Source organism: Sprattus sprattus, assembly GCF_963457725.1.
Source record: "Sprattus sprattus genome assembly, chromosome: 12".
Taxonomy (NCBI): domain Eukaryota; kingdom Metazoa; phylum Chordata; class Actinopteri; order Clupeiformes; family Clupeidae; genus Sprattus; species Sprattus sprattus.
The window spans coordinates 19,644,463-19,657,109 of record NC_137910.1 but is presented as its reverse complement, the minus strand read 5'-3'; the positions used below and the strand labels follow the sequence as shown (position 1 = coordinate 19,657,109).

The following is a 12,647-nucleotide window of genomic DNA, read 5'->3' as shown; positions in this document are numbered from 1 at the left end:
ATTACACTGCGGCAACAATGAACAGTGCTCTTGGGACCGAAATATCAAGGCCAGATCACCAGCTGTTGACAACTGCTTGTCCCTGTCTGACCTGTGAGTAATACAGAAAACACACAATTGAGCTCTAGCGTGGTTTCTTGTCAGGTTCACCATGTCACCATTGACTAGATTAGATTTGACTTTATTGTCTTGGTACACAGTACTGGCTCAAAGCCAATGAAATGCAGTTAGCATTTAACCAGAAATGCAAAAATATAGTATTATTTACAGGTGCAGGAAAAGTAAGTAATGCAGTACAACTGATGATATATCTTACAATATGTACAGTGATGGACAGTGGAGAGTTACAATTTACAAATATTATTTATAGAGAAGTGGAATGGAGTTGTAGAATGGAGATTGCAAGTGCAGGGGTTGTATGCACAGTATAAACAACATATGTACAGTTGGTTATATGTAAAATAACATTTGAACAGTGTAGGTGGTTCATGTTCAATAAAGAACAGTAAACAGTGCCATCATGAGTGCAATGATGCTTTTAGAGTGGGAGGCATCGTTGATGATTGTGGGCCTAATGTGGACAGCTCTGGATGCGTTTTTTTGATACTCTGTCATTGATGTATGTTTTTATATAGGCGAATGTAATTGTAATAATAATGTGTATAAGCAGAGGTATTAATCCTCTGAGATTGAACTTGACAGAACATATGTATATAGCACATCTTCAGGGACCACAGGCCTCCTTCTTCTTCACTGAGCAGTCAGAGTTCAGGGACTGCCCAGAGGTGATGACCCTGCACTCATACCATTGAGGCGGGTGTTTGTGTACGATACTGTAAATTGCAAGTCACATTACATCAGTCTGTGCTGTATCATCAACCTCCTACAGCAGGGGGCGCTAGAGATCAAGTTTTGGCATAGTTTGTTGGTGGTGTATCTGTGACAGTGCAGGTCTTTCAGTCTTCACCAAGTAACCATGTTTGTTTTTGCCTCTAAAAAGAAAAGGAGAAGAGGGAAAATGTTTGCGTGACGAAGTCTGCTAAAAGAAAGATGCACTGACAGGGGTATTTTTCAATCAGAAAGATACAGAATGCAGACAGGGTTGTTAATGCACTGTTTGATGTGCCAATGTAGTAGTTATGCAGTGTTTTTTTTCTAGTTAAGAATAAGCATTACTCATAAGCGTTCATAATCCTCTAAAGTATGTTCACTGGCGAGACTGCATGAGCTAAACTTGCATTGCCTCAAGCTTCAACCATGTGTTTCTCCAGAAAAAGATGGGGTTACATAATGTGAACGTGAGGGGTTTAGTGCTTATGTATCTGGTTTGGCCACTTTTTGGAGCAGGCCCTAGCAGTGGCAGCGCTGGCATTATCACTATTCCATAGACATGCCCCTGACACGTACCACAGCCAGGGCCAGTGTGTACAGGGTACTGGGGAAACATGACTGACAAGTGCAGCTTTGCCCAAGTGCACAAACACAACCGCATACACCCACACTACCACACACACACACACACACACACACACACACACACACACACACACACACACACACACACACACATACACATACTCATACACACACACACATACACATACACATACACACACACAGGTCTTGAGGCTTGTATTAGTTAGTTTATTGACTGACACACACACATAGCTATCATAGCTGATATTTGCTGATATTTGTTTCCCCAGATGGTTATGAAACAGGTGTTTTCGCAAGGTTTCATTGTGATCAAATTCTCCCACTATTGCTCATGTGTTGTCGGTGTAGGTATCTGGGTGCAGTTCAATCTGATCAGAGGTCCGAGATAGAATTATGACGTAAATGACCTGGACTAGAATGATAATACACTGTCTGTCCATCCACTGTCCTGACATTCCTCTGCATCTACCCAAGCAGGAAAACCTCATGAGTGCAATCCACTTCAGCCTAGACCTTTACTCTTTTTGGCTGTTTCCGTTTAACTCTGTCTTTTTCCCCCTCACACACACACACACACACACACACACACACACACACACACACACACACACACACACACACACATACACACACACAGGTCTTGATGCTTGTATTAGTTTATTGACTGACGCACACACATAGCATCACTTTGTGCCGATTTGTTTACCCAGATGGTTATGAAACAGGTGCTTTCACAAGGTTTCATTGTGATCAAATTCTCCCACTATTGCTCATGTGTTGTCGGTGTAGGTATCTGGGTGCAGTTAGTCAGATAGCAACAGTGTCTCTGGATGCCACTGCTCACATTTTGAGGCTAGTGTAGACTAGGGGTGTGCCAAATAATCGTCATGACGATGCATCGCGATTCTAATTTTCACGATCTGCTGCATCGATTGTTGACGCCAAGTATCGATTATTAATTAAAAAAACAAAAAAAAAAATGAATAATTAAAATTGCATGAATGGTTGGCGAACATCAAGCATTTCCGGCCGCGCGATACTGCGACAAGTCATTCATAAACAAAACATGAAGTGTATCCAGTAATAATAATATTTGTGTTAAGTAACCTCCAAAAGTCGTTTCAATAAATACAGCTATGTATGAATTGAGTTGCTTTGAGTTATCAATTGAACACACTATCCAGATCATACACAGCCAGTCAGCCACTGGTAATGGCTTAATTTTTTTCTAACAGTGTTCAGTGAAAATTCACAATGCATCGCGATGCATCGCAATAATTCAAGTATCGCGATGCATCGTGATAGAATCGCATCGTGGCATGTGAATCGTGATACGAATCGAATCGTAACTTCTTTGGCAATACCCACCCCTAGTGTAGACACAAACAGATTGTGTACACACACACACACACACACACACACACACACACACACACACACACACACACACACACACAGACATATACTACATTACGTGCATACACGCTCTCTCTCACATACACACACACACACACACCTCAGTGCATTTGCTAAGGACTAACTCACTCTACCTATCCTCTCTCAATGCCACTCAGCATTTCTGTTCTCCTGTACATCTGACCCCTTTCTTCACTGGCTCCACAGAATGCTCAGGGTCTGCCCCACTAGGCTCGCTCACACCACCTTATCTGATAGCTCTGCATTACGAGCTAATAAGAAATGCCTTGTCTCTTAACAGGATCTTGCGCATGGGCTCAGTGAGTTGCTCGACTATGAGGGCAACGTTGAAGAGGATTTTTATTTGACTTTCCAGGTGAGAGTTACTTCCACATGCTCCCGAACACACACACACACACACACACACACACACACACACACACACACACACACACACACACACACACACACACACACACACACACTTGTGTGCCTGCTCACACACACATTCACACATACATACACACACACGTGCACTCACACACACACAGCCACAAACACACACACACACACACACACACACACACACACACACACACATACAAACACACACACACACACACACACACACACACACACACACACACGTGCACTCCTCACACATGCACTCACACTCACACACACACATGCACTTACACTCACACACACACACACACTCACAATCAGACTGGTATCGCAGTGCTGTGAGATGCCTGTTGCGTGACTGAGACCTGACCAACGGGATAACTGTACTGCTTTCCATTCCATGACACATCATTTTTATTTTAATCTAGAGTGGTGAAGTCTAAATAATGAATTACCCCAGTCATTGATTCATATAGCGTGCACATGAAAATTAGTCTTTGTGAAGTCATAGTCTCCTACTTACAGTAAAGTGAACCTTTCGGATTGTATCATATGTTATCTCCCCCTTGCTGTCCTCAGGCAGATGCGTCCCTGATCATTAGCTGTTCCGTTACCAGTGGCTTCATATGCTGACTCACTGTTGACTCACTCCCACCCTGTTAATAATATCACTGGAATTTGAATTGAGTTGTGGCTAATGGTAATTTGTTTCCCTCGGAGTGATCCTTATTTTAAATTAAGGTGTGCTCCATATGAGAATAGTCTGAAGCCTCACACACATATATATAACATATAACTGACTGACCATAGAATCAGAAGTTTTATAGGTTTGAATCCCATCTATTGTATACATCAATTTATAAATCAAAGTAAGGTTTAATGTTGCACATAAGCCAGTCATCTGTGTTGGACTGTTTTGTTTGCCTATGTCCATCTGCCCAGTTGGCCTTCACATACAAAAAGTCCAAACGCATTATTGACTTTACAGTCTTTATCATACAAGCTGAGGGATCATATACGGTCTCCATTAGGGTTACTTATTACCTCAGTTTACTGCTCCGGAGTTTGACAGAAGTTGGTGTGTTCACGTGATTTCAAAACAAACGTGCCATGTGCACATACAGTATGCTGTATACTGTACATACTGGATGTCTACACGGTTGTTTTAGCACTCTTGAAATGGTATTGAAAGTGTTTGAGTGTGTGTGTGTGTGTGTGTGTGTTTGAGTGTTATTAATAACTGTGTGTAGTGGGGCGCATACATGTCTAGGGTATCTGATGGGCCTGATCTTGTTTAGGTTAGGAACAAGAGGTGAGTCCCTGGCTTTTATTCTCATGCTGAAGATTAAATTCAATTCAATATTTATATAGCGCCTAACAGTCAAATTGTCCCAAGGCGCTTCAGAGATCCCAATGCCTCGACCCCCTTAGAGCAAGCATAATGGCGACATGGAAAGTGGAATTCTGGGAAACTCTAGGAAATTTACCACTTTGGGATATGCAGCAAAGTAAAATATTTAGTTTTTTATTGTTTTAATTCTCTGTCTAAAACCTTTCAAGAAGGGTAAATATTATTTGGTGTGTAGAAACTAGACACTGTGGCAGTCAGAGTCGAATTAAATTAAATAGACAGTCAAATCAGTTGGTCAATGAATCAGTGAACCAGTGATGCTTTATGACACTATGTGACCCTCCACCTTGAGTCTACTTCATGAAATTAGGGAATGGCATCTAAACACTTGACGTCAGCACATACCAGAATGTCTTGTCGTCCATCCTCTATCCTTGTGAAATGTTTGTTTGTTTTGTTTGAATGTGTCAGGTGTTTCAGGAGGAGTTGGGAGTGGTGAAGTCATACAACTTGAAGACAAGTGGAGAAAAGATCCCTGTTACCAAACTCAACCGAAAAGGTCTGTGACCCTCAGGTGACCTTGAGAAAAAACAATGCATAAAAGCCTAAAAGAATGTTGGCATCTCACAGGAAATGGCCTGACCAAAGCCCAAATTCATTTCAATGCTCTCCCTCTGTCATCCCCTCCTTGTCTCTCTCCTGTCTGTGTGATTCTTATAGAGTATGTGCAGCTGTATGTGGATTTCCTCCTCAATAAGAGCATTTATAAGCAGTTTGCTGCCTTCTATTACGGCTTCCACGGAGTATGTGCGTCAGGCGCGCTGATGGTGAGTGCCGCAAGTCCTCCTCTTGGCCTAAGATCTGCTCACTGCAATCTGATTGGATTTATTTCAGCCCCATCCCTGACACTGACCCCAGGCTGCCTCTCTGGTCTGTCTCAGAAGTGTAGGCTTTAGGCTGCTTCATTTGTGATGGTGCTGGGGGGAGCTGTTTGAACTGAATGGCTTTTGATCTCTTCCAGATTTTGATAATTTTGTTCTTACTTTTACCTAGATCATGCAAATACACATAGCGCACGTGAGTGCATCTGTGCACTTATTGGATATGTAATCGCACTTGCTCACAGACACACACACAAACACACAACACAGACACAGACAGACATTCACACACACAAAAACACATGCATACACATAACACACAGGCAGACACGCACACACACACACACACATATACACACTTTATTTGTATGTGTGTGTGTGTGTGTGTGTGTGTATATGTGTGTGTGTGTGTGTGTGTGTGTGTGTGTGTGTGTGTGTGTGTGTGTGTGTGTGTGTGTGTGTGTGTGTGTGTGTGTGTGTGTGTGTGTGTGTGAGGTGAGTGTGTGCACATGCATTTGTAGCACAGCAGCATGATTCTGATAACAGCCCGATCCAGTGATGTCACAGACTGAAACACAAAGAGTGTTTGTTGGGTGTGTGCCACATATCCTATAGTAACCCACTTTGCTGCCCAGAGACAGCTCACGACTGGGACCCAAACACACAGGCCTCTGTTGGAAGTAGGAACTCAATGCAATAAATGTCAGTACACCTTTCATTACTGAGAATCAAATCCTTTTCAATACTTCATATGTCTACCTTTATTTTGGATGACAGAATCAATACTCAATGGGGGATATCAGTGTTGCACACATTTCTGGAGAGTTGTTGTGCAATTCTTCAGAATTTTTTTTTTTACAGCTGCTCTTTGCTGGAGGGGTTTTTTGCTCTACCTTTCTCTTTCAAATACCCCACAGGTGCTCTATTGGATTCAAGATAGGCAACATTCTTAGTCAGGTCATAGTATTAACATTTTTCTTCTTATGAAAATCTTTGTGTGGGCTGGATCACTATCATGCTGGAATATACCTCTTCTGCCAAGCTTTTGGAGACATCTCTGGAGTCATCTTGTCAGCCAGTATTGGTATGTCCACAGGCCTTAATGGTGCCATCTATAAATGTCATCTCCCAAACACCCTTTGCGTTCTGGCATTCCTATATCATCACTGTCAGCAATATACATTTACTGTCAGGACTATGCATTGACTGTCAGGACTATGCATTGACTGTGGTAGCCCTGGCTAGATTCACCCCAAGCATGCTGGACCCCATCTGAGCCGAACAACTTCATGTTGGTCTCATCTGACCAAAGAATGTGCAACCAATATTCATCAGGCTTTTAGTTTAATCGTGCAGTTTTGTGCCAAAGTCAATAGATGCCGTCAATAGAGGTTAGCAATGTCCTTGATACTGACATTTCCATTGATAAACCTTGTGTTGAGTCTGCAGCACGTAGCGTTCTGGCTGTGGCATCATTTAAGGGGGACCCCCACTGCGGCTCTGATTAGTGTTACTATGGCACCTTTTATACTTTTAATTAAAACCCTTAATTTGACATTTCATTTTGACGCTATATTGATTTACACAGGGGTGGATTCACGTCTATTGTATACTGTATGTATGTATGTATGTATGTATGTATGTATGTATGTATGTATGTATGTATGTATGTATGTATGTATGTATGTATATATGTGTGTGTGTGTGTGTGTGTGTGTGTGTGTGTGTGTGTGTGTGTGTGTGTGTGCTTGCTTGCCTGCATGTATGTTTGTATGTATGTAATGATGTATGTATGTATGTATGTATGTATGTATGTACAGTACTCTGCAAAAGTTTTAGGCAGGTGTGAAAAAATGCTATGAACTAAGAATGCTTTGAAAAATGTAAACAATAAATGTTTATTTTGTATCCATTTACATGGTAAGACTGAGCAAAGCAACAAGACACAACATAGTTATTCTGCATTCTTCCAGTGGTCAGCCAAGGAAACTTAATGCAGCTGATGAAAAACACATCAAGCTTATTTACCTTCGAAATCGGAAGATTTCAAGCAGTGGCATCAGCTCAGAACTGGCAGAAACCAGTGGTACCCAGGTACAGACATTTACTGTCCGGGGAAGTCTGGCCAGAAGTGGTCTTCATGGAAGAGTTGCAGCCAAAAAGCTCTACCCCGACAAGGAAACAAGGCCAAGTGACTGAACTAAGCACGAAAACATAGAAACTGGGGTGCAGAAACATGGCAGAAGGTGCTCTGGACTGATGAGTCAAAATTAGAAATATTTGGCTGTAGAAGAAGGCAGTTTGTTCGCCGAAGGGCTGGAGAGAGGTACAATAATGAGAGTCTGCAGGCAACAGTGAAGCATGGTAGAGGTTCCTTTCCAGTTTGGGGCTGCCTTTCTGCATGTGGAGTTGGAGATTTGGTCAGGATGAATGGTGTCCTCAATGCTGAGAAATACAGGCAGATACTAATCCATCATGCAATACCATCAGGGAGGCGTATGATTGGCACCAAATGTATTCTGCAGCAGGAACATAACCCCAAACATACAGCCAATGTCATTAACAACTATCTTCAGCTTAAAGAAGAACAGAAAGTCCTGCAAGTGATGGTATGACCCCCACAGAGCCCTGATCTCTACATCATCAAGTCTGTCTGGGTTTACATGAAGAGACAGAAGAATTATAGGAAGCCTACATCCACAGAAGATCTGTGATTAGTTCTCCAAGATGTTTGGAACAATTTACCAGCCGAGTTCCCTCAAAAACTGTGCGCAAGTGTATCTGGAAGAATTTATGCTATTTTGAAGGCAAAGTGTGGTCACACCAAATATTGATTTAATTTAGAATTTTCTTCTGTTCCTTTACTGCATTTTGTTAATTTATGAAGAATTGATGAAAATAAACTGTTAACACTTCCATTTTTGAAAGCATTCTTAGTTTACAGCATTTTTTCACACCTGCCTAAAACTTTTGCACAGTACTGTATGTATGTATGTATGTATGTATATACAGTATGTGTGTGTGCTTGCTTGCTTGTGTATGTATGTATGTATGTATGTATGTATGTATGTATTTATGTGTGTGTGTGTGTGTGTGTGTGTGTGTGTGTGTGTGTGTGTGTGTTGTTTTGTTTTTATGGATGTAAGGATGGATGAATGGATGGATGTACAGGATATATGTGTGTGTGTCTTTGTGTGTATGCATGCATGTACGTGTAGATGATTGTGCATATGTTTTGTGCTTTGAGAGAACAACAGACAGCGAGCAGCCAGAGAGAAAGGGAGAGGGAACCAATATGAAGGAATTGAATTGGGTTAGAGATGAGGGAGAGAGATTGTCATTATCATATTTGTGTGTGTGTGTGTGTGTGTGTGTGTGTGTGTGTGTGTGTGTGTTTGTGTGTGTGTGTGTGCGTGCATGTGTGCGTGTTTGTTGGTGTGTGTGTGTGTGTTTGTGTGTGTGTGTGTGTGTGTGTGGTGTGTGTGTGTGTGTGTATGTGTGTGTGTGTGAGTGTGTGTGTGTGTGTGTGTGTGTGTGTGTGTGTGTGTGTGTGTGTGTGTGCTTGTGTGTCGGCCTCTGGAGAGCCTTTGGTTGATAAATGAACTAAAGAATGCTCAATGGGACATCCAGATAGTTCCTCTCCCTCTCTCTTTCTCTCTCTCTTTTTTTCTCTCTCTCTCTCTCTTTCGCTCTCGTCTCTCACTCTTTCGCTCTCGTCTCTCACTTTCTCTCCCTAAGTGTGTGTGTGTGTGTGTATTTTTATGACACTGTGTCAAACACACTAAGAGGTTGACTATGAAAAGTCCTTTCAGCCTTGCCAATGGAGAGAAGGAATGAGATAGAGAAATGGGGTCAGATATTCAAAAGATACTGTATTAAAAAGTTTGGAATCAGTCAGAAAATGTCATAATTCCGATGGAAAATCATATGGTATTTTTATGCATGCAAAACCATACACAATGAACAGAAAATATACTCAAGACATTAACAATATTGATTCAATGTTGAAATAGCAATTGTGTGCTTGAAAAGATATGGCAGTCTCAGATACGGCTTTTTCTCCAAAGTTGTGCAGTCGACCAGCTTCACTGTACAACAGCATGTGGTTTTCAGTGACATTACTGGCAAAAGGGTTTTTAATGATGACTTAGCCTTTTGCTGTAAAACAATAACTTAAGCTAATAACTCAAACTAACGTCATTTGCCACTGGAACACAAGAGTGACGGTTGCAGAAAATTGGCAGATTTTCTATTCTATTTTATTGTTCTATTCTATTCAATTTCCAGCTGTACACTGTTGTGTGTGTGTGTGTGTGTACGTGCATGTGTGTGTGTATACGTTTATGTGTGTGTGTGTGTGTGTGTGTGTGTGTGTGTGTGTGTGTGTGTGTGTGTGTGTTTGTGTGTGTGTGTGTGTGTGTGTGTGTGTGTGTGTGTGTGTGTGTGTGTGTGTGTGTACCTGCCTGTGTGTGTGCGTGTGTGCGTGTGTACATACTCTCTTCCGCAACAATATTTGTGGTGATGACACAAACCCCAGACCTTCCTTCACCTGTATGTCCTTCCAAAGCGCCACTGGGCAAAGTCACACTATGGAACTGAGGGGGTGTGTTTGCAGATCAGACTGAGTTTGGCATTAATGTTCACCCAGCACCCTGTAAGTGGGTCAGGCTGCACATTCAATGCCTTGTCTGGCTTCAGGAGTGGAGCCAGAGAGGGGAGAGCCAAATCTGTAGCCATAATCATAAACCCCTGACTTTCATTACTTTCACTCGTTATTCTGCTCCCCTCCACTTTAGTTTCCCCTAGTGCATTTACATCACAGTTGCACACACAGATGTACACACACCATACGTGCATACACACACACACACACTCAAACACACACACACACACACACACACACTCAAACACACACACACACACACACACACACACACACACACACACACACACACACACACACACACACAGATGCATTCACACACACACACACACAACACCATAAATGCATACACACACACACACACACACACACACACACTCAAACACACACACACACTGCACTCATTCACATACTTGCAAACAGCCTCAAAGCTTAAATGGTCTTGCTTACATAACAGGGAAGAAGGGAGAGAAAGCAGATGTCCATAGCGCTCATCTCCTGCAGATGCATCCGACAGAAATGAGGAAACACATTTATTTTGGGTGGGTGGAGGAATGGTGCCATGGTCATTCCTTTTGGTGTGTCTGTACATTTTCTTGTCTACACGCTCATTCGTGTGTGTGTCTGTGTGTGTGCATGTGGGTGTGTGTTTGTGTGTGTGTATGGTTGTGTGTGTGTGTTTGTTTGTTTGTGTGTTTGTGTGTTTGTGTGTGTGTGTGTGTTTGTGTGTTTGTGTGTTTGTGTGTGTGTGTGTGTGTGTGTGTGTGTGTGTGTGTGTGTGTGTGTGTACAGCTGCTGCGGCCTGAGGAGGTGGAGGTCCTGGTGTGTGGAAGTCTGGACCTGGATATGCTGGCCTTGCAGAAAGAAGTCCAGTACGAGGGCTACAACAGGAACGACACCACCATACGGTCAGAAACACCTGACACTGATACCTCCAGACATTCACTTTCCAACTCAGACTTCAACTAATGATCTAATACCTACATTTAAAAGATTTGTTTTGGGGCTTTTTGCCTTTCAATGGGATAGGACAGGTTTTTTTGCACAGGAACTCACAGTTTTTACATGCAGTACCTTCAATGTCCTTTACTGTAAAACACACAATACATAGTCACAATACACTGCAAAAGCTCCAGAATTTTGCCAACAGCCCTTTTGTATGATTTAAACAAATATTCTTATACTTTTTGTTATGCTGTGTCACTATAAAGTGGGGAGTCATTTCTCTGCCACTACCCTGTTTAATGTGTACGTGCCAAATGAAACCTTTGGCTTGACTTTACTTGGCTGTGATGATGGAACAGGCTGTCCCTTATGTTTCTCATTGCTCTAGGTGTTTCTGGGAAGTGGTGCTGGCCTTTTCTGTAGAGTTACAGAGGAAGTTACTTCACTTTGCCACAGGAAGTGACCGCGTGCCGGTGGGTGGCATGGCTCACCTCAACTTCAAAATCTCCAAGATCGATGTCTCCACTGACTGGTGTGTGTTTGCATTCATCTTCCCTCACTCTAATTCACTCACACACTTTTGGAGTGATAGGACTGTATGCTGCATACCATACACTGGACAGTTTTACAAATGGCGACTCAAGGTCTATGACACAGAACAGGAGTAAGCAGCTATCTTAATCATAATCACATACACAGCTGTTCTCTTCAATATGATGTGATGTGATGTGATATTATACCATACAATGCATATGATACAATACAGTAAGATGAGATATGATACGATACAACTGCTGTATGATACCCTATAGTATATGATATATGACATGATGATATTTTCAAAGATAGAGGCCACAGGCTACATGTACTGACTGATGACACTTCGTTAACATGACCATATGTCTGACTTCTCTCTTTATTTGTCTTTCTCTCTCATCTCTCTCTCTCTGTCTTATCTCTCTCTCCCTATCCCTCTCCCCTCTCTCATCTCTCTCCATCTGCCTTAGGTTGCCCATCTCACACACCTGTTTCAACCAGATCTGCCTTCCCCCCTATAAGAGCAGGAAAGAGCTGAAACACAAACTCACCATTGCCATCTCCAATGCAGAGGGCTTTGGGCTGGAGTAATGAGTGTGTGTGTGTGTGTGTGTGTGTGTGTGTGTGTGTGGTTGTGTGTGTGTGTGTGTGTGTGTGTGTGTGTGTGTGTGTGTGTGTGTGTGTGTGTGTGTGTGTGTGTGTGTGTGTGTGTGTGTGTGTGTGTGTGTGTGTGTGTGTGTGTGTGTGTGTGTGTGTGTGTGTACAGTGTGTATGTATATATTGCAGTGTTTGTATTTTTCAGTCCTACAGGCAATTGTCAATCCTATACGTATATCTAAGTTAGCTTTGCTATATTGAGCAATCATAGGCACCTTTGCTGGTTGAAGAATATAGTCTCTCATGGCTTATCCAACAGGTCTGGTTAGGCTTGTGTTCAACTGTGCTTATTTGTGTTTGGTAGATTGAAAAAGTGATCTTTTCTCTATACACACAAATAGGTCAGCTTTGTGTG

General features: G+C 42.2%; 1 protein-coding gene across 1 annotated transcript in view; it reads left to right on the top strand.

Moving 5' to 3' along the window:
* LOC308373269 (putative E3 ubiquitin-protein ligase HECTD2) overlaps positions 1–12,226 on the top strand; it is a gene marked incomplete at both ends in the record, with an annotated part of 27,351 nt that extends 15,125 nt beyond the window's left edge. The window contains 6 exons of the mRNA XM_080848702.1: positions 3,155–3,229; positions 5,081–5,168; positions 5,330–5,436; positions 10,946–11,061; positions 11,487–11,630; positions 12,106–12,226. Coding sequence (XP_080704828.1) covers positions 3,155–3,229; positions 5,081–5,168; positions 5,330–5,436; positions 10,946–11,061; positions 11,487–11,630; positions 12,106–12,226 — 651 coding nt within the window. The remainder of the gene's footprint in view (positions 1–3,154; positions 3,230–5,080; positions 5,169–5,329; positions 5,437–10,945; positions 11,062–11,486; positions 11,631–12,105) is intronic.
* Between the last annotated feature and the right edge of the window lie 421 nt (positions 12,227–12,647).